Genomic DNA, 25,182 nt, shown 5'->3' on the forward strand with positions numbered 1-25,182 from the left:
GAGGACAATGCTAGTCTGGTCGGGAGAACGTTCTCTGCAAGCCAACAGCAAGCTTTGCAAATGTGCTTTCAATGTCAGAATCACGCCATTCGCTTGACAGTCGTCCGTGTGGACTTCACGTTGGCTTTAGAAACAAAAACCCAGAGAAGGACCACCATGCGATCCATCCTTACAACCCTTTTCTCTTTGTTATCTTTCAAGCCATATGTTAAGCCATTTGGAACTATCTTAAATGGATTTTACCTGCCCAGACCACACGGTCATGTGATACTAAGGAGTCTTCTCTGCATTCACGTAACTTCGTGCTAAATCCTGGGAAGAGCCTGGTACCCACATGCAGCACCATTAGCTTGAGAAGCTTCTGCTTGTCTGCAGGGCCGCCCAGCCTTTCCGTGACCACAGCGCCTCTTCTCTAACCACTTGGCCCAAGGAGGTGCTCCACAGTGAACCATGGAGCCAACCACCCTCTTCTATTATGTTAGGGTATTTCAAACTAAATTTTGTACTCCTTCACAAGGATGTAAAAGTGAGTGAATTTCCAGAGGCTGGTATCAGGAATAAAGGTGTCATCGTGGAAATGTCTGTATCGAGCATCCTCTGTGTCCACTGAAGGACAGCGAGAGAGGAAGATAAGAAGCCTCGAGCTGTAGGGACAGGAGCCATAACCCAGGAAACGGAGACCCCAAGGATAGACTCCCTGCAATTGTACGTAAACTTTTACATGAAAGCGTATCACTCCAAGAAGGAGGTATGTGAGTTTTTTTCATGTTTCCTCCTATCTAAAAAGCTCAAAAATCACCACTTCCAGAAAAGACATCATTGGTTATGCAGAAGGGCCAAGGAAAGCGCCGCTGGTTCAGAAAAGAGCAGGGGTCCACCAGCCCTGGAGACAACGGAGGAGGCTTCCCCGAGAACATGGCCTGTCAGCAGCCTTTCAGGAGCTCACGCTCATAGCCCAGGTCTGCCTGGGTCTCCCCATCCCTGGGGTGGGGGAACCACAACAGCCTCGTGGCCGCCACTGCCTCCTCCCGTCCTGCCGTTCTGCCACCTGTCACCCACCCCAGCAGCCAGCAACCTGATGAAACCAGGACTCCGATCAGCACCCAAACAGTGCTTGGGGCTCAAGAGCTGGGCGGTGGTTCTTTCCAAAGGAATGCTGGATGTTCACCTGAAGGTGCTGGAAGGAGGCAGTGGGGTACAAAGAGGCACCAGATGCTAGAGACATCAAGAAGGGCGACTGGCCTGGGCTCGGTGTTGGAGGACGAGAGGGAGGTCAGGAGTCGAGGTGGACGCCAAGTGTCTTCGCTGAGATGCCACAGAGGATGAGGTACGGAAAGCCAGGAGCTGGCTTCAGAATGACACAGATTGGAGGGTGGGACACCCGCGCGGATGCATCACATGGTTCGTGGAAATTCCAGGCAAACTCTGGCAAGATTCAAGAGGCCCCCCTGCGCAGAAAGCCCCCATCGAGGACAGGAGAATGGATGGGCTGTGGGAAGACCAGCGTGGGGTTAAGCTGGAGAATCTGGATGGCGTCCACAGAGGAGGGCAGGAGGAAGAGGGGAAACCAATGAGAGAAGGCAGCAGCCTGGGAGGAGGGAGACATTCGGCACCCTGGAGACAGTGAGGCTGCCATTTCCTTTTCCAACCGTGTGAGTTTCTGGAAGGACGAAAGGAAGGTTCTCCTTCTGTCCCCTCCGCCCGGCTACCGTGAGAAGTGAGAACTAATAATATGACGGAGACAAGTCAGGAGGTTCTTTGAAGGGTGGGAACCACTGTGTGGAATGTTCCAGAAAAGCCAAGGAGGATGCTTGAGGAAAAGGTGCGTTGATGGACGCAGAGCTCCTTCGGCTACAGAGGAGCGCGGGCCAGCAGGTGCAGAAGGCAGATCACCAGCAGGGGACGGACTCGGGCTGAGACCTGAGGGCAGCTCATATACATGCTTCTTTTTTTTTTTTTTTTTTTTTTTTTTTTTTTTTTAATTTTTTTTTTTTTTTCAACGTTTATTTATTTTTGGGACAGAGAGAGACAGAGCATGAACGGGGGAGGGACAGAGAGAGAGGGAGACACAGAATCGGAAACAGGCTCCAGGCTCTGAGCCATCAGCCCAGAGCCTGACGCGGGGCTCGAACTCACGGACCGTGAGATCGTGACCTGGCTGAAGTCGGACGCTTAACTGACTGCGCCACCCAGGCACCCCAATGCTTCTTAAGGAAATTGCCAAATGATCAATAAAGTCGAGAAAGGATTTTACGAAGGGATAGAGCTAAGTGTTCAGGGACGGGGGAAATGCACCCATGGTGTGGGCTGGGGGAGGTCCCAGGGCGGCAGGCAGGGAAGAGATGTTGCCCGATAGAGTAAGGCCAGGGTTCTCTGCAGCAAAGAATGCTGGGGGAGAAGCCAGGAGAAGCAAAGGGTTTCAGGGGTGAGGAGAGTGTGAAGGGGAGGAAAACCATTTCACCCAAATGGCCTCCATCAAGAAGGCTTAAAACCCATGTGACTCTGCTCAGCCGGCAGAAGAACAGACAGCCACACAGGGACCGGTGCAGGGTTCGATGGTTACCGCTACCCTCTGAACCAGAAGACGGGACCAGACTGATGCTTGATTGACTGATTGATTGATTGATTGATTGAATCAACCAGAATAATTCAGGTTGAGCATTTTCACTGGACCCTGATTTCCCATAATGCGAGTTTCCAGGAAGATAACGGAGATTCATTCCATTCAGTGTCAGAAATAAAGACAGGAGAATCCCTGGATAGTCCTTTGCTGGCCCTAGGACTTGGTTTTCCCAGACCCATCCCCCTGAATGCTCATCTAATTACCCCCATCAAGCAATATATAACAATTATCACTCAAGCACCACAAGTTCAGGGTAGAGGAGGAGAAATCGGGTTATTGATTTAAAGAAAAAAAGAGAGAGAAACAAGCAAAGGTCGCGTGGAACCCGTCACCCATCATCATTAACATGGTGGTGTACATCCTTCCAGACACTTCTTTAGGCATCAATGTATACTAATTGTTCCTTACGCTGCATGTTTCTAGTGACCATTAATTGTGGCATCCTGAAATGGGATGCTGAAGTCAGGATAAAGGTTAGGGACAAAGAGGAGTATTTAAGTTAACCCTCTGGAGGCTGAGAAAGCTGGGCTTTTCCCTGAGTTAAGTCTTCCTAAAGGGCAAGGAGCTGAGCCGGGTGCACAGAGGTAAGAAGGGCTTCCCGGCAAAGAGGGCCCCCACTGGGAAAGCATCACTTGTAGGTGTGGAGCCCGGACGGTGGTCAGGGGCCTCGGGGGAGGACATCAGCTGGCGGTTTGGAGGGTCGTTGTGAGAAACGTGGCATATTTCTTACCACCATCATAATGGCCAGGACAACTTTTCTGACAAAAATTAAGCATAGGTGCCACCAGAGAAAATCAGGACCGATGTACTTAGAACACAGCTACCCATTTTTTGACTTCACATTGTGGGTTATCTCAGATGGGCTGAATACCTTCTATGTAAGAAGGAACAGCAGTCTGAAGCCTGAAAAGGCAGGAGTCATTTTGATTCTGAATCTCCATGGAATTGTGAGAACAGTGTGAGCAGAAAAGTAAAATGGCATCCTCAGTTACCTTCAAGCTTGAAAATAGTTATGAGATGCTTAATTTTTTTGCAAAGAGCTCTCATATTATTTTGGTGCCTTTTTATTTTAAAATACGGTTAGTAGCAATGAGAGCTCTTGGGCTGATTTTCAGTTGTGGGTCTAGAATCCGTTGAGTGGGAAATAATCAGTCTCTTCCAAATCACAGTAACCCTACCCCCACCCCTACCCTGAGGACACAGACCCTAAAAAAATAATCAGATTATCTGATAGCCACTGAGTGACCAATCTGACATTTGAACCTATATGTTAAGAGGTATATGCCGAATGCATACCCCCATTTTTTTAGAGGTGGGGGGAGAGAGGGCATGCATGAGCAGGGTAGAGGGGCAGAGGGAGAGGGAGAGAGAATCCCAAGCAGGCTCCACACTCAGCATGGAGCCCAACACAAGACTCCATCCAATGACCCTGGGATGGGCTCAGTTTCTAGAATCATCCACACCCAGTTCGTGGACACAGCACTGCCTGCTCAGACAGGCCAGCTGGAACACTGCCCAGGTGGGTGGGCAAGGGGCTGGACCTTTGCTCACAACCTAGGAAGGAGCCTGTGTGCCTTATCGTAGCCCAGTTACCAGGATGTGTGCACTTGTATTTCTAGTCTCAACAGATAAAGTGGGGCTGTAATTAACCAAAATACCATTCTTCTTTAACAGGAAGAAGATGAGGGGTGGAAAATGTCACCGAGTGTCTTTCTTCCTACGATGGAGGAAGGAAATAACATATACAAAGGTTGGTTTAGGAGAATATACGTGTCACCCTGTCCACCCAGCATGACCCCCAGCCCTAGCACCCTGCCTGGGTGGGGAAGAATGAGGTGCTCAGTCATGAGAGGCTGAAAACATGCGGCTCATAGCCCAGATCTTCTGTCTGTCTCTACTGCAAAATTCCTTTGAGTCGCTTAAAAGGCATCGAATCAGTAAAAGAGCCAGATATGAATACCACGAGAACATAATCTCTAAACCTCCATGCTGGTTTTGAACCCCTGGGACTTCAGCTGAACGTCCTCTTGCTGGGAATGAAAGGGATTTGTCCTGGACCGTTTCAATGAAGAAAATCAATACCGTATGTCCAGTAAAATGTTTTAATCCTGTTAGACCAAGACAGGTGCTCCAGAAACCCACACATAATTCTTCTGTCCACTGTTCAGCCTAATTAGCCCAGCGATAATCTGACTAGACCTGCACCTGTATGAATTCGTCTTTCAAGCATTTCTGGTACAATCTACAAGAACAATTACCCAATTCCTTTGGTTCCCCTCCGCCCTCAGGATGAATCCCCAACACAGAATGACCCGTCAGCATGACCCCGGTCATTGGTGCCCTTCGGTAATTCCTGAAAAATGCAGTAAGCTTGTGAAGTCGAGTTTTTGCGAGCATCGGCCATGCCCGTGGTTCCTTCCCACTTCTGGTCTTGTCCGGACAGCACTGGTCCTATTATTTACTTACCACCTTTTTTTCATTGACTTGGGGTTTTTACCCTGCGATAAATTGAGCCTCATCCTGGCCAGCAACCCGAATGTCATTTCGGGTTGGAGATGCTAGTCACATGAAATAAAAACGTCCATGCACCATCCGAAATTCTCTCACTTACCGCCAGTGGCGAGGGTCCCACGCCGCGTGGGATGCTGAACGAAGGCGGAAGCTTGGGGGGAAAGGTGGCATCCACAGGATTTGGCATCCACTTTGATCGGGGAGGGAGGAGGTCAAGGCAGTAACCCCGTCATGTTATTAGGTGCCCAAGACACGCGAGGCTTTGTGTTTTCTGTGCCCTTCTCATCTTCTCTTCCCGACAACCAGGGGGAGCAAACAAATCCATCCCCCTGTGAGAAGGAGCCTCTGCCCCTCCCCCCCCAGTTTGAGAAGTCATCAAGTCCTTTACAAACCGCAGTGCAGAGCAATCACCATCAGAAACACCGGGCGGGCGTGGTAGAGGTGGATGGGTGGGGACAGTGGCCTAGAGCGAGCGGCTTCCGCAACTTAGGCCGGCAGCAGCAGCATCCAAGGCCTCCCTGGGGACCTAGGAAGCGCGCGCGTCACACTGCTGGGTCACGGGCCAGCTGTGGGTGCCACCAGAACTCGGTGTGTCTGCAACAGCAGCTGCTACTTGGGGACGTTTCTTTTGGCCTTTATGCCACCCCCGCTGGTCCTACTCTGCATGTCTATCCCCAGCCTCCGAGAGCACTGTTCGCAACTTCCAACGCATCAGATAATTTGCCCCCTCGTGTTCTGCTGAAGTCCCCCCTCTTGGAGCCCTGTCACCTGTCATCCTGGGCCTCCCTTCACCTTTCAGGATTGTCACTCTCTCATTTTGGTGGAGCCCGCCCTTCAGGGTGTCTGGAGAAGGAGCTACCGCAGGGCGGCTCTAGGGGCCAATACATCTAAATACGGTCTTACACTTAGGCTCAGCGGGACCATTTCCCTCGGCATTTGGGAGGCCTGGTTCTCTTCTCCTCCGAAATTAACTATCAGGAGAAAATAAGGGGGAAGGAAAGGAAGGTGAGAGATAGCCAACCCCTCATCTGCCATAACAGGAGGTCAGGGGCTCAAGTCTGAAACTAATAAACCAAAAAACAGTAGTATGTGCACATTACAGACACAGAACAACAGAGAAGCAGCTAGATGGCCTCGCACCCTCCTCTCGTGGGCCCTGTGCTCTGCCACCAGCAGGCCAGTCCCTCCCTCCCCAGAGACCTTGTGCTGGGGGTTCCCCTTGCCAGGAATGCTGGTCCCTGCAGGCCTTCCTTGAGCCCCATGTCGGGTAACAGTCTCCAGCCTCACCCTGTCCCCAACCTGCTTTCCCTACCTCCATCTGACGTGGATGTGGGTGTTCCTGTCTCCCCACAGGAGGACGCGGGTCCCAGAAGGCAGGGCCTTCCACCGTCTGCCTAGTCTGATAGCAGAGCCTGCCCCATAATCAGGCTCAGTCAAGTTCTGAATTAAATAACCTACGAGTAAATCACATTTGTGGATAAATCTGAATCTGTTCAACGCATTTTTTAAATGAAGGAATGAATGCCATTGGGCAGTGTCACCGGAAGGCAGGGTCAGACAGCTTTTTGTTTATAATCCTTTCCCTATTCTCCGACTTTGTCTAAAACGATGTGGGCGTATGATTTTGATATAAGCAAACGTTAACATGGGGGAAATCGAACGTTGCCGTGGGAAGCCAAGTCTTGGTACCTGCCGACCCACTCAGGAAAGCTCTTGAGACTTTCCACGCCGTTTGTGTGATATCTGTTTCCATGACGCTGTTTGTATAATATCTGTTTCCTCTAAGGCTGGGGGGAAAAAAAAAAGCCCAAGCCGCGGTCACTTGGGAGAGGAACCGTGAAGTCCCATTTTCCTCTCTGGGTTTGTGGCGTTTCCTGTGTCATCTGCCAGGTCTCTGGTAACTGAAAGAAATTCAATGTCTTCATCTTAGAATTCTTTTCTCAAAAATCAAAGGTTTTCCTTTTCAAATAAAACATTAGCATTTTAATCACTGCCCACCCCCATGTGAGAAACTGTACCCGACTGCTTTTCACATTCCCAGGATGAAAGCTCTTGGGGCAGTTGTTGTGCTTTGAGGGCCCTGAATAGCTTCCTGCATTTGTAAATGTCCATGAAATTCTTGAAGGGATTGAGAGTGCCCTGTGCAAAAGTGTCATGAGAAAAGCAAAGTTTCTGCGCAAAACCAGGACCATTCGAATGGCGGTGGAGGTGAACTCGGCACTAAGCGCCCGTTTACTTGCGAACCACGGTGACAAGCCCAGAATGAGAATTTGTTACGAGGTGCCATTGCTTTTCCATAAATAATCACCTCGTGTTCCTCTCTGTTCAATGTTCTGTGTCTGTTTCTTTAGTTAACGCTGCTGCTCCCAGAGTTTAGTAAGCCTGTCTAGTGAAAAACAGCACAGTAGCTTCCTGGCGATAACAAAGCTATTTCGCTTTAAAATGTCTTAATGAAACAGGTGAGTTTTGTTGTTGGAGATTTAATGATCGTGCGAGGGGGACACCCGTGAGACAAGAGTTATCAGTGGTTGGCACGTTTTGACACATTTAAGCCTCTTCTAGGACTTTCAAGGGGGAAAGTTTGCAATTTCAAACACTTAAGAAGAAGCATTTATATATTCTTACATTTTGAAGCTTTAAGCTCATGAACATTTCAGAAAATGCACTGAGAAGGAACAGTTACCTTCAGATGAAGAAGTAGATGTGCCTTGGGCACACACACACACACACACACACACACACGCCAGCCACAAAACCCACCTTGTAGGGAGGTCGGGGGCTAAGAATAAACTTCCAAATTAGGACTGACTGAAAACAACAAAACACGTCAACGGGCTGATTTAGATCACGTATGCAATGCATATTTTTCATTCCCTAACTGTAAAACGCAGGATGGTCCTCTTGGGCTGGCACTCAGTTGCAGGATTGATTATTTAAAACAATAAAAGCTCAGCTCCTAGCTTTCCAGCAACTTCCTGTGCCCACTGCTGCCACAAGTGGCCTCCGTCCGTCTGTTTTGGGTCTTCTCCCTCTTGGTCTTCAAAGGAGTGTGAACTCCTGGTCACCTGCCCCGCCCGGGTGATGACATCCCACGATGTCCTCACCTCTGGGGTCACCCTCTGCCGGGCAGGCATCCGGGAGACACGTGCCAAACCCGTCCCGGACCCATCATTCCTTGCCATCATCTCTGCTCTAAAAGTAGGGCCACCTGTCACACGGCCACCCTGATGGGGAAAGACACCGAGGTGACTCAGCTCTGTGAAAACTGCTCCGTCTGTGTGACTTAGTTCTTGTCTATCTCCTGTACGTCTACAGTAGCCACCCCAGAAGAAATTGGGGTCTTATCATCACCCTCGTTTTCCAAAGTCTGTCCCCCCAAATTTGCAGAACGCGTGGCAGAGACCCTGGCCAGCCAGCGACCGGCAGAGTCGTGCCTGTGCACTCCCCTCGATTCCCAGGTGGGAGGCTGGGAAGGCTAAGAGCCCTCGCTGGACCCGGATTCCAGACAGGCTCTGCTCTGGCCCATGCTCTGTACTCCCACGGTACGGCCAGGGAGTGTGGTGGGCCTGCCCAACCTGCTCATGACAACATCTTGCGGTGACCATTTCTGCCTCCAGAAGTGCCCACGCCAACCACTGGGAGCACCGCAAGGTCTCCAGCCTGGGGCTAACACACTTAGAAAACTGGAGCTGGGGCGCCTGGGTGGCGCAGTCGGTTAAGCGTCCGACTTCAGCCAGGTCACGATCTCGCGGTCTGTGAGTTCGAGCCCCGCGTCAGGCTCTGGGCTGATGGCTCGGAGCCTGGAGCCTGTTTCCGATTCTGTGTCTCCCTCTCTCTCTGCCCCTCCCCCGTTCATGCTCTGTCTCTCTCTGTCCCAAAAATAAATAAAAAACGTTGAAAAAAAAAAAAAAAAATTTAAAAAAAAAAAAAAAAAAAAAAAAAAAACTGGAGCTGCGTTTCCCTGTCCCATCTTCCTGTACACTTTTCCCGTCCGCGGGGTCCCGACTGATCGTTTTGGGAACGTGTTGGAACGTGTTGACGTTCACTGGCCCTCAGGCCTCCATCGCTCCTGCTTAGCTCTGGCACAGTTGTCCTGCAAGGTCCGTCTCCCCTCAGGAAGTAGGACTTGTCGATAAGGCGGATGAAGAGCCAATGAGTGGTCACGTGGGGGTTCCACTTGACCTGCCACGAGGGCCAGACAGGCAAGGGACAAAGCCTTCGGGCAAATTTTTTGCCCCTTGGCCAGATTTGAGTCATGGGCCAACGTGTTCTGGCCCTGCTGTCCTTCTCTTCGGGATCTGCAGCTTTTCCCGGGTCCCACCGCCGTGTCCTTCCTTAGTCTCTCACCTCTTTGGCCGACCTCGGGCCCCTGTGATTCATTTGACTCCCTTCTCGTTGGTTTGCCCAGGTGTCTCTCCAGGCACCTGCTCTGCCCTCTGTCTTCGAGGTTGACACCTCTTGGTCTCCGCGGCACCCAGACATATGTTCCTGTCTGTGACTGTGACTGTGACTGTCCCTCCCTTCTCAGGCAGCTGCGTCAGGGGGACACCCCCCAGGCAAGCTCAGGATCCCCAGTCTGTGCCCATAGGGGAGACGGAGGTTGGGAAGGTTTCTCAGCCTCTGCCCATTCATTCACACCCTCACCTGCCCACACGGGCGCCTTTCTCCCCACATGGAGCCATCACCTGACCCGTGTGGGGAAGCCTCCGTCTGGCCCCCGGGGCCCTTAGCTGACTCCCCAAGTTGAAGGGCATCTCAGGACGAGGTCCTGGCGAAGTGGCCTTGCTGGGTGGTGTTTGCAGGCCGGGTTCTGGCAAGTTTCCATCACATTCTGAACACAGATCCTGGGACGAGACCTCACTTCCCAGACTGACCGTCTCAGCTCCCATGGGGGGAGCCCCCCCCCCACTGCCCCAGTGCCAGGATCCAGCTGACCTGCACACCTCCGCACACATCTGGAACTCCCCCTCTGAGAAGTGGGCTTCAGCTCAGCTTATGCCGGTGATACTAAATTATCCTTATTTCCTCTAAGGTCACATTTCTCCAGTTATCCTTTTGGCTCTCAGAACAAGGCAAAAAGGAAACATAAAACACGTATGATTTCCAACACATCCAAAAAGTAATTCAAAATTATAACCCTTCAGGGGACAGTCATGGGTGTTTGTACGTTCAGTGTTGTCTTTTAACAAGGGGCTGGGGTAAATCACTCACGAGTTCAGCTAGCAATAAAATCTTTCGTGTTTTAGGGAATTGTTTGAATAATGAAAGTAATCTAAAACATATTGCAAAAACAGCCATCCCACATTTGCATAATTGTATAATCCCACAATTAATATATTGTTTATTACATGGTTATAATCATTAGGAGAATACCATTCCATCGTACTTTTTTATTTTTTATGTTTTCACATTAGCAGTTTTCTTCTTCCTCTTTTGGGCATCATACGAGCACGTTTTTCCCGTTTGGGAAGTGGAAGAAAAGAACACAGAGCCACATCACTCTCCCATCAATAATCTCTTGATTCTTCTATTCGAATTTGTGTTCCACGCAAGAGGATAGAGAATTAAACCTGTGTTTTATATTGCTTTAGCCGTTTGTCACCCATCCTCATGTTGAAAAAAAACAAATTCCTTTTCTTTTTCTTTATCCTTCTGGATTGCAGACATGTGGAGGAACAGAGACGAGTCGTGGAATTTCCCCCAGGACCATGACCCGGAACTGATCAAACAGGAGAAACGGAAGGAGCTGGAGTCAGAGATCAGAATACAGGTAACACGGCACTTACGTTGCCAGAAGACAAGTCAGCAGAAGAAAAGCCACAGGGCTTTTTCACAGTTTCCTGTCAATGACCGACCCAGATTTGACGCTATTTTTAAACTACACAAGGCACACAGTCGCTCGAAAGTGGCGTATTCTGTCCTCACCCAGGTGGACGAGCTGATGAGGCAGGAACTGAAAAACTTGAAACTGGCCGTGAACAGAGAAAAGGAGCAACCAGTCAAAGCAGGGAAGAAGAAAGGAGGCAAAAAGGTGAGTAGTAGCGAGCACGGGAGGGCTGAGGCGCATACAGATTCGAACCAGGCCCAGGAGCGCTGTCCAGGCGCCCGGTGCTGAGTCCCGGGTGCCGCCTGGCACACCGGCCGGGCCCGGGGTTGCCGTGCATGGAAACGCCTTCCTTGGGTGGCTTTGCCTCATTCCACCACGCGGCCCTCGGGGATACGGGCTCTTAAATGGGATAAATCCAACAGTCTGAGAGTGACCCACCCTGCCCCTCCCCGCTGCAGATTCACGTTCCCCAAACCGCACAGATATAATGAGGACGATCAGGGGAGCCAGCGATGGGCCCAGATCTAGGGGAGGCCAGCGGCAATGACCAAGCGCTTTGGGAGCAGGGGGATCGCGTGAATTCAGTGTTAAAGTGCCAGCAGTCCATCTCGCAGCGTTTTGTTGGAGTAGCCAGTTAGATCCCTATATTCGACGTTCATTTCCGAGGGCCCTGTGAGATCATAGAAAACATATATATGGGTCCCTACCTCCGGCTCCTGGCACAGAGCTCCCGAAGCCATTGTAAAGTCTGAAGTCATGAGAGCACTGAGAGCATCTTTTGTTCTATTGGGACAACTCTGGGTGGGCTCCTGGGTGGCCCCTCTCTGGGGGCTGGTCACCGGGAAGACCAAAGCAGGATGAGAAGCTTAGAATTTGCAGCCCCCACCCCCCGTCCTCCAGAGAGGGCAGCAGGGCTGGCAGTGGAGTTAATAATGAATCATGCCTGTGTGAGGAAGGCTCCGTGAAATCCCAGTAATGTCAGGAGGGTAAACACGGGCCCGTACCAGGGGGTTGATGCACCCCGACTCGCTCCTGCACTCAGGACCCTCCCCGACCTCACCCTACGTACCACTTCATCTGGCTGTTGGTCTGTACCCTTTCTCACATCCTCGAATAAGCCGATAAACGTCAAGTGTTTCCCTCAGTGCTTCGAGCCGCTGTAATAAATTAATCAAACCTGAGGAGGGGTCACGGGAACCTCAGATTTATAACCAGTGGGTCGGAAGCACAGGGGACAACCCAGACTTGAGGCCGGCGTCTGCTGCGGGGGTGGGGGAGCGGTCGTGTGAAACCGAAGCCATTTCTCGGTAGATAGTGGCAGACCTGACTCAAATTGTAGGACACCCGGCTGGCGTCGCTTGGTGGGGGAACCCCACACACACGCATCTGGTGTCGGAAGTGTTGTGCATGTGGCAGTCACATGAGAACGAAGGAGACACACAGGAGGGAAGAACTGGCCTTTTCCTCACCTAGACCCCTACTTTGACTTTCATCCCAGATCCAGCCCTGCCACCGGGGCCAGAACCCTCCAGGGGCAGGCCACACTTGCCCTCCCTGGCCATGTCCGCAGGTGCGTAGGCAACCTCTGCCCCCGCGATGGCTTTCTCAGGGTTCTCCGGCTCCTCGGCCCTTCTTGTGATTCACAAACTGTCCTGGAGCTTTTCACACATCCGGCTACACGAGTGGCTACTTCCTCCAGCCCCTTGAGGATGACGCTCTCCTGATCCGTCTTCTGTTGACTTTACAGTTTCACAGTTTAACCTTGACTTTTCGGTGCGACGCCTGAATGTCCTTCGTGGCCCTCTTTGAGGATACATCCCTGAAGCCGGAGAGGTCACTGTCTATAGGTCATGGTCTCATCAGTAGGTGAGGGCACTGACTGAGGAGACCACGGACTCTAGTAATGCCTTGCATACCTGCATGAAAAAGTGATGTTTTAGGGGTGCCTGGGTGGCTCAGTCAGTTAAGCCTCCAACTTTGGCTCAGGTCACGATCTCATGGTTCATGAGTTCAAACGCCACACGGGGCTGTCTGTTGTCAACACAGAGCCCACTTTGGCAACTCTGTCCCCCTCTCTCACTGCCCCTCCCCCGCTGGTTGTTAATTAATTAATTAATTAATTAATTAACTTTGTTAAAAAAAAAGAAAAAAATTGATGTTTTAGTGACTGAACGTGGAATTCAAGCCAGACAAAATGGGAAATGAAGACAGGAGGTAGCTGTACACCCTCTGGCTGAAAATAGGTTTTCTCGTTTTACCCAACAAGTACCATTGGCCAAGCCCAAGGCCAATGGGCTTCCTCACCCTCCCGCACGACTGCCCTGTCTCACTGCCTGCAGTCTGGTGGCTGCCCTGTCCATGGAATGACTCACAGTATGTCACAAGGGGGGGCTGCTGCGAATTTCCCTTTTGGGATTAAATGGGTTGTGTTCAGGGTACCCCAATAGCTTGATGGTAAATCTGTAACTATCGAGTTTTGCGTGCCTCAAACTCCAATTCAATGACCTAGGCATAAACCTCGGAGACATAAATTGAATGTGTGTTTCTTTTCCCATTACATCAAAAAACTTATTGCATTGTGGTTTTAATTTGCTTTTCCCTGATAACTAATGCTGTTGAGCATATTTTTTAATATAATTTATTGTCAGATTCGTTTCCATACAACACCCAGTGCTCATTCCAACAAGTGCCCTCCTCCCTTCCCATCACCCACTATCCCCTCTCCCCCACCCACCATCTACCCCTTAGTTTGTTCCTTAAAAAGGGTTAGTATCAAAAATCTGTAAAGAGCTTATCAAACTCAACACCAGAAAAACAAATAATCCAGTGAATAAATGGGCAGAAGACATGAATAGACACTTTTCCAGAGAAGACATCCAGATGGCCAACAGACACATGAAAAGATGTTCAATGTCACTCATCATCAGGGAAACACAAATCAAAGCCACACTGAGATACCACCTCACACCTATCAGAGTGGCTAAATTGAATGTGGTTTTAATTTTGAAAGCTGAAGCTTAATTAACTCTACCAAATCCCATCCTTCAGAAGACCATTAGCAGAAGGGAAATAGTCCACCTCAACCATAGAAAAGAAGGAGGAAAAGGACTCAGAGGGATAGAATTGGGCAGTATTAATCCATCATCATCCACAGAAAGTGACTTGATCAGAGATCGTACAGCAGCCTGAACAGTCCTTTCAGAATACAAATCTGATGTTATCACTCCATGCTAAAACCCTTCAATGGTATCTTAATCCCCCAAGGATAAAGATGACGATCTTCAGCCAGGCTTACAAGGCCATGTCTGACCTGGCCAGTGCCCTCTTCATGATCTTCAGCATTCTGACCTTCCTCTCTGTCCCCCAAACATACTATGCTCCTTCCCAACACAGGGCCTTTGCACATGCTATTCCCTCTCAAGAACTATCTTCACTCCCTTTCCCCTAATTCCTCACATAGTTAACCCTACTCATCCCTATGGTCTCAGTGCAAGCCTTTCTTTCTCAAGGAAGCCTTCTGGGCCATCCATAGTAAGTCTTCTTTCTCTGCATACACATAGCACTGTGTACTATATCTTCCTGGTACTCTGTCAGAGTTTTAATATTATATTTACTAGTGAGATCATTTTGTTGGTATCTGCCTTTCTGAATCTACGGAAGAGCTGTGAGTGCAGAAACTGTGTGATTGTCTTTTTTGATTGCTCACCATTGTAACCCTTTCTGGCACAAAGCAAGTCCTCAGCACATATTATCCAATAAATTAATTTGTCAGATCTAGACCCCATGCAGATTGATCCCTGTAAGCTAAAGATGTGCTTCAGGATGTCACAGGATAGCATCAGGGGCGATTCACAGCATCCAGCCACCTCCCGTAGTAATGCCATAATCACCAAGCAACCTTCCGATGAGTTATTATAGTTTCATATTGATTTTCCTTAAGTTGGAAGTCTACAGGGTCTGTTTCTCTTGGCAAGTGTGTGTGTCATTCTAAATTAATCTACTTACATTACAGTCTGTTCCACCTTCTCCTGTTATTTGCAGATCCAAAATTAGGCTTGAGGAACAGATTGTCTTTATTAACTGTTTCATTCAATAAGTATTTACGGAGCACTGTATGCCAGGAACATTTCAAGGCATTCGGGGTACAGAAGAGAACAACACACACAAGGCATCTGTGCCGGCAACAGCAGGTTTCTAGGTCTGCAGGACTGGGTCTCTCTGGATGTGCTGTCATCCCCATGATGACACCACTGGGTGAGGTCCTGCCTCTCAGGGGCCCTTTCTCTCCTGAGTTCCTCTCCTGTTGTAATCACAGAAATATTAAGGACATAGGAGTTCCTGGAGAAGCTAAGAAACTCCTTGACAGTAAAATCCTTGGTTGACTCTCTTGCATTTCCCAGAGTGCCAGCATATATAAGTGGGGGAGGGAGGAATGTCATATACAAAAATAAATTGAGAACCTACTTTTAAAAGAAACAAATGAGGGGTGCCTGGGTGGCTCAGTCGGTTAAGCTGCCGACTTCGGCTCAGGTCACGATCTCACGATCCGTGAGTTCGAGCCCCGCGTCGGGCTCTGTGCTGACAGCTCAGAGCCTGGAGCCCGTTTCAGATTCTGTGTCTCCCTCTCTCTCTGCCCCTCCCCTGTTCATGCTCTGTCTCTCTCTGTCTCAAAAATAAATAAACGTTAAAAAAAAAATTTAAAAGAAACAAATGAACATTCCACACCTGAAAAATGCAGTATCGGAGATTAAAAAGTCCTGGAACTGGTCTGACAACAGCATGGACATAGCAGAAGACAGATTGAGCTTTTACCGGTCGGTAGGAAATGTAAACTGAAGCACAGAAAGAACAAGAATGTAAAGAACAGAACAGAGAATAAGAGACACTTGAGACATGGTCGAAAGTGGTACCGCATGTATAACTGGAATCCCCCAAAAAGGAAGGAGAATGGGAAAGAAGCAATATATGAAAAAGTACTGTCCATGAATTTTCCCAACCAGATGAAAGACACGAAGCCGCAAGTTCAGTGACGTCACTGAGGTCTGACTGGGATGAAGCAAAGAAAACTACATCTCGACACATAGGAGTCAGAATGCTGAAAGTCAAAGGTAAAAGGCAAAATCTTACTGGATTTTTTTTTTAAGATATATTTCCTCCATGGAAACAAGAATAAGGATGCTGACTTTCCCAACAGAAACTATGGAGCCAGAAAGCAATGAATGGCATCTTTAGAGATTCAAAAGAACTAACTGCCAACCTAGAACTCCAGACCCAGTGAAAACATCCTTCAAAAGTGGAAGGAAATAGAGGTGTTCCCAGACAAACAAAATTTTGGAGATCTTAGCAGCAGCAGACCCACAACGTGAAATACTTTAAAGGATAGTTCTCAGGCGAAAGGGAAAGACTCCCAGATAGAAACAAAGACACGTAAGAAGAAAAGATCCGCTGTTGAAAATGGAAATATTTTGGTAAATATAAAAGGCCACTTTTAGAATATTTGCTTTTGAAGGCAAGAATCATAACAAAGTCATATGTGTCTATACCACACGGAAATGAAATATATGACAGCCACAACCAATAAGGTAGGCAGGGGTAAGTAGACTTGTAAGGTTATTGCATTGTTCAGGGCACTGTAAAATGCCGGTCTACTGTAATAAGTTAATAATATATTTTGCAATTCTCTAATTGATATTAAAATGTATAACAAGCAATAGTGAAAATAAAGTGGAAAGATGAAAAATACATGATTGATTAGAAAGAATACAGGAAAGGGAAAGGAAAAAAAGAACAGATTGCATAATTAGAAGACAAATATAAAGATAATAGAGTTAAATTTAATTACTGGTAGGGAGTTAGATGCACAGATCAACAGAACAGAATGTGTACTCCCAAAATAGGCCCACAGGAATACTCCAGAGTGATTTTTGACAAAGGTGCAAAAATTCAAGGAATAATAACTTTTACAATATGCGGTGCTGAAACAATTAGATGTCCACAGACAGAAAAAGCGAACCTGGACCTAGGTCTCACACATTGTACAAAAATTAACTCCGACTAGATCATGGGCTTAAATGGAAAATGTACAACTGTAAAACTTTTATTAAAAGAGAGAACATCTTTGGGATCTAAGGCTAGGCAGAGTTCTTAGAATAAACGCCAAAGCAGAATTCATGAAAGGAAAATTTTGGCTTTGTCAAAATGAAGAACGTTTCCTGTGTGAAAGATTTCTATTAACAGCGTGAGAAGACAAAGTACAGACTAGGAGAAAATAACTTGCAAGCCACATATCTGAGGAAAAGCTGGTGCATACAGCATACAGAGAACTCTTAAAACTCAACAGTTAAAAACCAAACAACCTAGGGGCACCTGGGTGGCCCAGCTGGTGGAGCGTCCAACTCTTGATTTGGGCTCAGGTCATGATCCCAAGGTCGTTGGATCGAGCCCGTGTCAGGTCCCGTGCTGAAGGTGGAGCCTCCTGAAGATTCTTTCTCTCTCTCCTTCTGCCCCTCTCCCGCTCTCTCTCACACTCTCTTGAAAATAAGATTTTAAAAAAATTTAAAAAAAAAACCATCAGAAAAAATGGGCCAAAGACGAGAGGCATTTGGCCGATGGGGAGGAAGAAGCATAGGAAAAGACATTCGGTGCCATGAGTCATTAGGGAAATGCAAATTTAAATCACAATGAGAGGTCACCACCCACCCATGGGGATGGCTCAAATAAAAAATAATGGCAACACCAGTTGCTGGAAAGAATGGGAAGAAACTGGATCACTAATACATAATTGGTGGGAATGTGAAATGGTATAGGCACCCTGAAAGGGAGTTTGCACTTTCTTTGCAAACCAGACTACTCTACAACCCAGCAGTTGCACTCATGGGCATTTATCCCAGAGAAACAAAGACACACACACACACACACACGCACACACATTTATGGCATCTTGATTCATAATAACTCAAAACTGAAAGCAGCAATAAAAAAGAATAATCATCGATACGTACAATGACCTGGCCAAATTTCCTGAGAATTATAATGAATGAAAAGCAAAATGATACCCAAAAAAAAAAAAAAAAAAAAAAAGTCCAGTCTGTGATTTTGCTGATCCAACATTCTCAAAAGGACAAGATTACAGAAATGGAGGGAGACTCTTGTGGTTTCTAGGGGTTAAGGATGGGGTGCTCGTGGGAGGAAAGTGAGTGGGTCTGGGAGAGGCCATCTGAGGACCCTGGTGGAGACAGAAATGTTCTGTATCTTGACTGTGCCAATGTCAATACCAGCGTCTTAGTTGTGACCTTGTAAGATAGTTCTATAAGATGTTACCATTGAGAGAAACCTGGTGAAGAGGACACAGGACCTCTGTAGTATTTCTTATGACTGCGTGTGAATCCACTGTTTTCTCCAAATAAAAATTCTAATTTAAAAAAACCTGAGAAACATCAAGTGTAACCACATAAGTGAATCTTGCAATCACAGTATTGAATGACATTCAGTTCTCTCTTTGAGAGAAAAAGAACATGAGCAGGAGAGGGGCAGAGAGAGAGAGAGGGAGACACAGAACGCGAAGCGGGCTCCAGGCTCCGAGCAGTCAGCACAGAGCCCGATACGGGGCTCGAACCCACGAGCCGTGAGATCGTGACCTGAGCCGAAGTCGGACGCTTAACCGACCGAGCCACCCGGGCGCCCCTAGACAGACAGTTTGTATTGTATGATTACCTGTAGAGGAATAGGCAACATGAGTCCACAGTGACGTCAGAGGAGCGGCTTCCCACAGCAGCTTGAGAGACAGGTCAAGGATAAGAAGATGTTGTAGATGTTGAACGAGGCGGGGTTTGTATGGTTATATGCAAACTTTAAATGCAAAGGTTAGTCAGCCTGGATGTGGGTGATGCTTCACTGCACATAAGTTATATGTGACAAAAATAATGAACGAGTGAATGAGGACGTGGACGTGGAAGAGTGAGATGCTGGGACAGTAAGTGCCCGACGTTCAGTCTGCGTGACAAGGAGTACGGGTGGCCCGAGGAGGCCTGAGATGATAAGGGGAAGGAAGAGAGAGCCAGGCTGGGAGAACGTCATCCGCTGTGCTGGCGAACTTGAACTTCATCCTGTGGGCAAATGGGGCGATACCGATGGATGCTGTAGACAGAGGAGTGAAGCGATCGGCGCTGTTTTGAAAGATCACGTCCCAAGCCCTTCCCTCCAGCTGTCCCAGTGATCAGAACGCAGAGCCCTCTGGGAACCAGATCTTGGGCCGGACGCTAACAGAGCGCGACACCGGGCGTTAAGGACGAGCACAACGTGATGGCCTGGGCACGCGGCGCTCTCCTCCTCTGTAGATGAGAGCCAGAGTGTTGGGCGCCTGCTGGGAATCAGGCCCCACGCAAGCTTCACAGTGGTGACCTCACTGTCCACCCGGCCAGGGACATGCCCACACAAGCAAGCTGGGGGTCCCCGGGCCAAACCCTATGTCCAGGAAAATGCTACACCCACACGTTCGGCACACCACAATTGACACTCTCGTCCCGTTCCCCACCACCACTACCAAAACAGCTTCCCTTGCTAACTGCTAGAGATAATTTGCTCGCTTGTCTGTATTAAATTGTTGGCTCTTTTCATTTTTTTTTCCAGAAAAAGAAAGGGAAGACAGGCAAAAAAGGGAAGAAGGATACAGATCTGACAGCTGACAGGTGAGATGTGCACAAGTGTTGCTGTTCTGCACGGCTAGGGGGCCCCCCCAGAGCAGCGCGCCGGTCTCAGCCGAAGTCGGCGGCTCCCGTCCCGGAAAGGCACCCCTCCCTGTACCCCACACCTCCTTCATCCTCCAGGCGCTGGGACCGCTCCTGGCCTCCTACACTGGAAAGATGTCTGCCAAGGTCAGGCCCCATCGCTTCTGAGATCATACGACTTAAGCTTTTAAGATTCGTGGGGTTCTTAGAGCGCCTGGGTGGCTCAGTCGGTTGAGCGTCCGACTTCGGCTCAGGTCATGATCTCACAGTTCGTGAGTTCAGGCCCCGCACCAGGCTCTGTGCTGATACCTTGGAGCTTGGAGCCCGCTTCAGATTCTGTCTCCCTCTCTCTGCCCCTTCCCCGCTCATGCTGTCTCTCTCTGTCTCTCAAAACGGAATAAATGTTAAAATAAAATAAAACAAAACAAAACAAAATAAAAATTAAAATCGTGAGGTTCTTAAGAATTTGTTTAAGAAATAGCATCCTGATCCAACTTTTGAGGGAATACTTAGACCCCTTCAGGGCAGAGTTCCTGTGTCCTGCCCTGTCCTGGGCCCCACCCACTGAGGCACTTCCTAAACGCTCATTGAAGGAAAGGAAGAGGATTTGTCTCATCAAGGGATATTTCCATTTCCTTGAGCTCCACTGGCCAAATGTTGATACTCATGAATCATTTTACTTTTTAGGTTTATTTATTAATTTATTTTGAGGGGGGTGAGAGAATCAGAACCACACCATCAGGGCAGAGCCCAACAGGGGGCTCGATCCCACAAACCGTGAATCATGACCTGAGCTGAAACCCACTGAGCCACCCAGACTGCCCCTTCATGATTCATTTTAAATGCTCGTTTTTAAGCTGAAATGGCCCTTCGGTGCTTTAACATTGGAAATAAATAGGACTTAGGTTTTCAGATATTTCCAAGGAATGTCGTGGAATCTAAGGAACAAAATAAACAAAACAAACGCAACAGAACAGAAACAGACTATCGATACAGGAAGCAAGCTAGTGGTCACCGGATGGGGGAGGGTTGGGGGTCAGGTAAAATAGGTAACATGGATCCAGAGGTACAAACTTCCAGTTATACATAAGCCACGGGGATGTAACATACAACACAGGGAGTACAGTCAATGATATTGTACTAACTTCGTATGGTGATGGATGGTACCTAGACTTATCATGGCGATCATCTTGTATGTAAATATTCAATCACTATGAAATGCATATGAAACTAGTAGGATATTATATATGTCAATTATACTTCAGTTAAATAAACAAATAAAAGTAAAATTGAATTAAATTAAATACCTAATAACTGAATGTCAGAAATCATTTTGAGGGGCTCCTGGGTGGCTCAGTCGGTTGAGTGTTCGACTTCGGCTCAGGTCATGATCTCAAGGTTCGTGAGTTTGAGCCCTACATCAGGCTCTGGGCTGACAGCACGGAGCCTGCTTGGGATCCTCAGTCTCCCTCTCTTTCTGCCCACCCCCCCCCCTCAAAAATAAATAAACATTAAAAGAAACAGAAATCATTTTGAAGGAAGACCTTTCTTCCCGTGGGTTTAGTCAACGGATACTACGTGTTGCTCCCTGTTTGGGGTGTTTCCTAGTCCTCCCCTGGGTAGCAGGGATACCTTCCCAAACTCTGTTTGAGAGAAGACCCATGAGAAAGGAAGCCCTGAGAACCATCCAGAAGGAAGTGGAGGCCAGAGCTGGTGCACGTGCCTGGAGCCCTGACACGAAAGCACAGAAGGAGCTGGTCGTCTCATTCCTGGAAGATTTTTCACTTCAATTTTGGACAACCCTGTGTCTCTAGACTAGGGCTAATTCTGCCAAGACACAGGAAGACAACTTCTGTTTCTCTCATGAAGTTAATGTAAACCCAAAACCAGTGTTTTTACCATATTTAAGGTAGGTTTAAAGTTGAAAATGTTTTTTTATTCCATAACAGAATTCGTTTCACTGGAAAGATCGAAATACGGGTTTGTGTCCTGGGCTTCTTAATATATTTTGTTCTGATTGTTTTGGAGAATCTTCAATGTTACGTTAAACATTTTATGCATATATTATATGTTTATATCAAATAAGTATTCTAGTTGGAAAACTACAGTTAGTGCCTCCTTGATACAGGTCAGATACTGTTATCCCAAGTACCATTACAACTTAAGCCTTAATTCACAGCAGAATTTTAAACACTTTTCATTTAAACACTATTGTAAATATATTTGAAAGAACAAAATTGCAGTCAGTCAAAGATTGGGGTCATTGAATTAACATGTATCCGAATGGTATTTGGCTTAAATATAACTGAGAATTCTTTATCACCCTAACCTGGATCGTAGAACAAAGAACTGGTTAAATATAGTTATATTTACAATTCCTCATTCTAAAGAAAGACTAGGGTAGAACTAAAGAATAAAGCTTCTAGAAATGAAAAGGGATTAGATGAGACATCTCAAAGGACTGTACTCAATATTTGAGCTTGACCTACCTGAATTCCTATAAGCCAAACCCCAGTTAATTTCACTGGGACGTTCACTTACTAAGTGGGATACTGTCTTGATTTTTTTCTTCAATTAGTCTAAATTACCAGTGCACTGGCTGTATGCCCAAGGCCCTGTTAGAGGAGTGGGTTGACATCTGTAAACACTATGGAAAAGTATAATATCCTCCTAAAAAAAGTGGAGTGGGGGGTGATGACCCCCACTGCGTTAGACATTTCATCTTTCGGAATAGAATTAGTTCCCCTCTGAGCCTTTGTTCTTTATAGGTATTTCTTTTGAAGTCTTATGCTATTGGGTTAAAAGGAAACATTAGTTGCACAAAGGATTAATGATCTGCTGTGGCTTGCAGATGCTAACTGAATATATAATCGTGGGCCCATTGCACTGCTATTATAGGGCAATTTCTAATTCATATTTGTGCCGTCCCAAGGATTCATGAAAGGGCAGACTGCAGAAGCTGTAGCTGGTCTCAGATGCCCACAGATATAATTCTTATTAATGGGAAACGTCCGACGTGCATGTGGATGAGCAAAAGTATTGTTTTCGAAGCCTGATGTGTCCCTCAATTGTAGCAATGTTTCCAAACGCCAGCTTAGTTGCATAGACACAAATGTGCATAGGAATAGGTCTGGTGAAAGTTCTCTGCATATGTGATGATTAACAGAAATGCTGACTTTATGTGTCTGCTCATGGAATAGCTCCTCTGCTTTGTCACCAGGACCATTGAGTCTCTGTACAAGGAGCTGGTGGAAGAAGGGTTGCTGATCCGGGCTCTGAACGTTAACCTCTCCGATTACATCGGTAAGGTACACCAAGAATTACGCACGTCTGGGTCGCATGTGTCGCCCCTCGGGTTTTGAGGTCCCAACAGCTGGAATTAGGTTTCCTTGGTGGTTTTTGCCCAAACCAAAACCTGGCCCAAGGCTCGGAGTAGATTTTTGTCTAATGGAATGGATTTGAATTCATTCCGTGCTGTGAGCTGATAGGTCCAGCTCTCCCCCCTCATGTGGTGGAGGGAGGTTTTTGAACCTACTCGCAAAGTTCCTTGCGGCATTCTGTCTGGAATAAGCTATATTGAGGAAATGAAGACTTGTTCGTATTTTCGTGTTGAAACAAAATGCCCCAGGGGGCAGCACCTGGAACTTGAACGCACAATTCTTACGGGAGGAATTCCTTCCAGAAGGGGCCGCCACACAGGTCACTGGAAGGAAGGAGGAGGGACATTTGCTGACACCATCTTCAACTAAGTTTTCTCTTAATTTTTAAAAAACAACACGATGACCTGAAAACACACTTAAAGCTTAAAACTATTTGAAATGCCAGCACCCTAACGCAGGTATGATTTTCACTTTCTCGCACATGCCATGAACTAGGACATTCTCCCACATAACCACGAAAGGATAATCACACTCAGACAACTTGGCATCACTGAGATGTGATGCCTTCGTAAGTTTTCGTCTTTCTGAATCCAACATCCGGTCAAGGACTGTGGATGCGGCGTTCATATCTTTGCCCCTTTAATTTGGAACACCTTCCAACCTGACGTCTTTCACGCCGCTGACCCTGTCAGAGTCTGGGCTGTTTTACAGACTGTTTTTCAACAGAGGTGGTTTGATGGGTTTCCTCATGACTTGATTCGGGGGAGACTGTTTTTGGTGGGAAGACTTCATAGGTGATATTGTGTCCTCAGAGTTGCACGAAGAGGGCCCGTCGTGTCCCATCTCTGGGGGCGTTACATTTCATCACTGGCCAAAGTGCTGTTCCCCAGACTTCTCCACTGCCAAGCTTCATGTTCCCCCGGTAGTTAATGAACAGCCTGTAGGGGGGAGTCTTTGAGGCTCTGGAGATTCTGTCCCCAACTGGTTTAAAGGTTTTATCAACCACTGGTGAGTTTCGCCTACGTCGATAGCTGCAGCTATCGATAGGGTAGCTGCAAAACGGGGATGTTCTATTTCTGTCTTCTGCTCTATGTTTAGAAGGTGCCATTCCTCTAGGAAGAAATTTCCTTCCTACCCCTTTTTGAAATTGTTGTGCTGTCGTGTAGAAACGTGAATTCTCTCTTTTTTATTGTATTATAATCAATTTCCATCTTATTCATTCTGATGTTATACACTGACCTACGTTTGGCCCGTAGGAACAAGGAGATTGATATTTCCCTCTGATCAAAAAGTGATTAATGTGATCCCTTTGAAATAAAGCCACATGGGGCCCCTGGGTGGCTTAGTCGGCTAAGCATCCGACTCTTGATTTTTACTCCAGTCATGATCTCACACTTGGTGGGTTTGAGCCCTGCATTGGGCTCTACACTGACAATGCAGACCCTGCTTGGGATTCTCTCTCTATCTTCCTCCCGCCCCACCCCCCACCCCACTCTCTACCCCTCAGTGCACTCTCTTTCTCAAGATAGAAAGAAAGAAAGAAAGAGACAGAAAGGAGGAAGGAAGGAAGGAAGGAAGGAAGGAAGGAAGGAAGAAAGAAGAAAGAAGGAAAGAAGAAAGAAAGAAGAAAGAAAAAAGAAAGAAAGAAGAAAGGCATAAAGGAGGAAGGAAGGAAGGAAGGAAGAGAAAGAAAGAAAGAAGAAAGAAAGAAAGAAAGAAAGAAAGAAAGAAAGAAAGAAAAAGAAAGAAAGACAGAAAGGAGGAAGGAAGGAAGGAAGGAAGGAAGGAAGGAAGGAAGGAAGGAAGACTGACAGAAAGGAGGAAGGAAGAAAGGAAGGAAGGAAGGAAAAGAAAAGAAAGAAAGAAAGAAAGAGAAAGAAAGAAAGAAAGAAAGAAAGAAAGAAAGAAAGAGACAGAAAGGAAGGAAGGAAGGCAGGCAGAAAGGAGGAGGAAAGAAAGAAAAAGAAAGAAAGAAAGAAAGAGAGAGAGAGAGAGAGAGAGAGAGAAAGAAAGAAAGAAAGAAAGAAAAAGAAAGAAAGAAAGAAAGAAAGAAAGAAAGAAAGAAAGAAAGAAAGAAAGAAAGAAAAAGAAAGGGCAGGAGGGAGGGAGGGAGAA

At 47.4% G+C, this 25,182-nt stretch overlaps 1 protein-coding gene across 1 annotated transcript in view; it reads left to right on the forward strand.

The window, feature by feature from the left end:
* Window positions 1-25,182, forward strand: part of DRC11 (dynein regulatory complex subunit 11) — a 153,925-nt gene that overhangs the window by 82,160 nt on the left and 46,583 nt on the right. The window contains exons 9-13 of the mRNA XM_078450742.2: window positions 4,298-4,373; window positions 10,798-10,904; window positions 11,064-11,165; window positions 19,590-19,648; window positions 22,908-22,990. Of these exons, the coding sequence (XP_078306868.2) occupies window positions 4,298-4,373; window positions 10,798-10,904; window positions 11,064-11,165; window positions 19,590-19,648; window positions 22,908-22,990 (427 nt within the window). The remainder of the gene's footprint in view (window positions 1-4,297; window positions 4,374-10,797; window positions 10,905-11,063; window positions 11,166-19,589; window positions 19,649-22,907; window positions 22,991-25,182) is intronic.

This window comes from Panthera onca, chromosome C1 (genome assembly GCF_046562875.1).
Source record: "Panthera onca isolate mPanOnc1 chromosome C1, mPanOnc1 haplotype 2, whole genome shotgun sequence".
In the NCBI taxonomy this organism is placed as follows: domain Eukaryota; kingdom Metazoa; phylum Chordata; class Mammalia; order Carnivora; family Felidae; genus Panthera; species Panthera onca.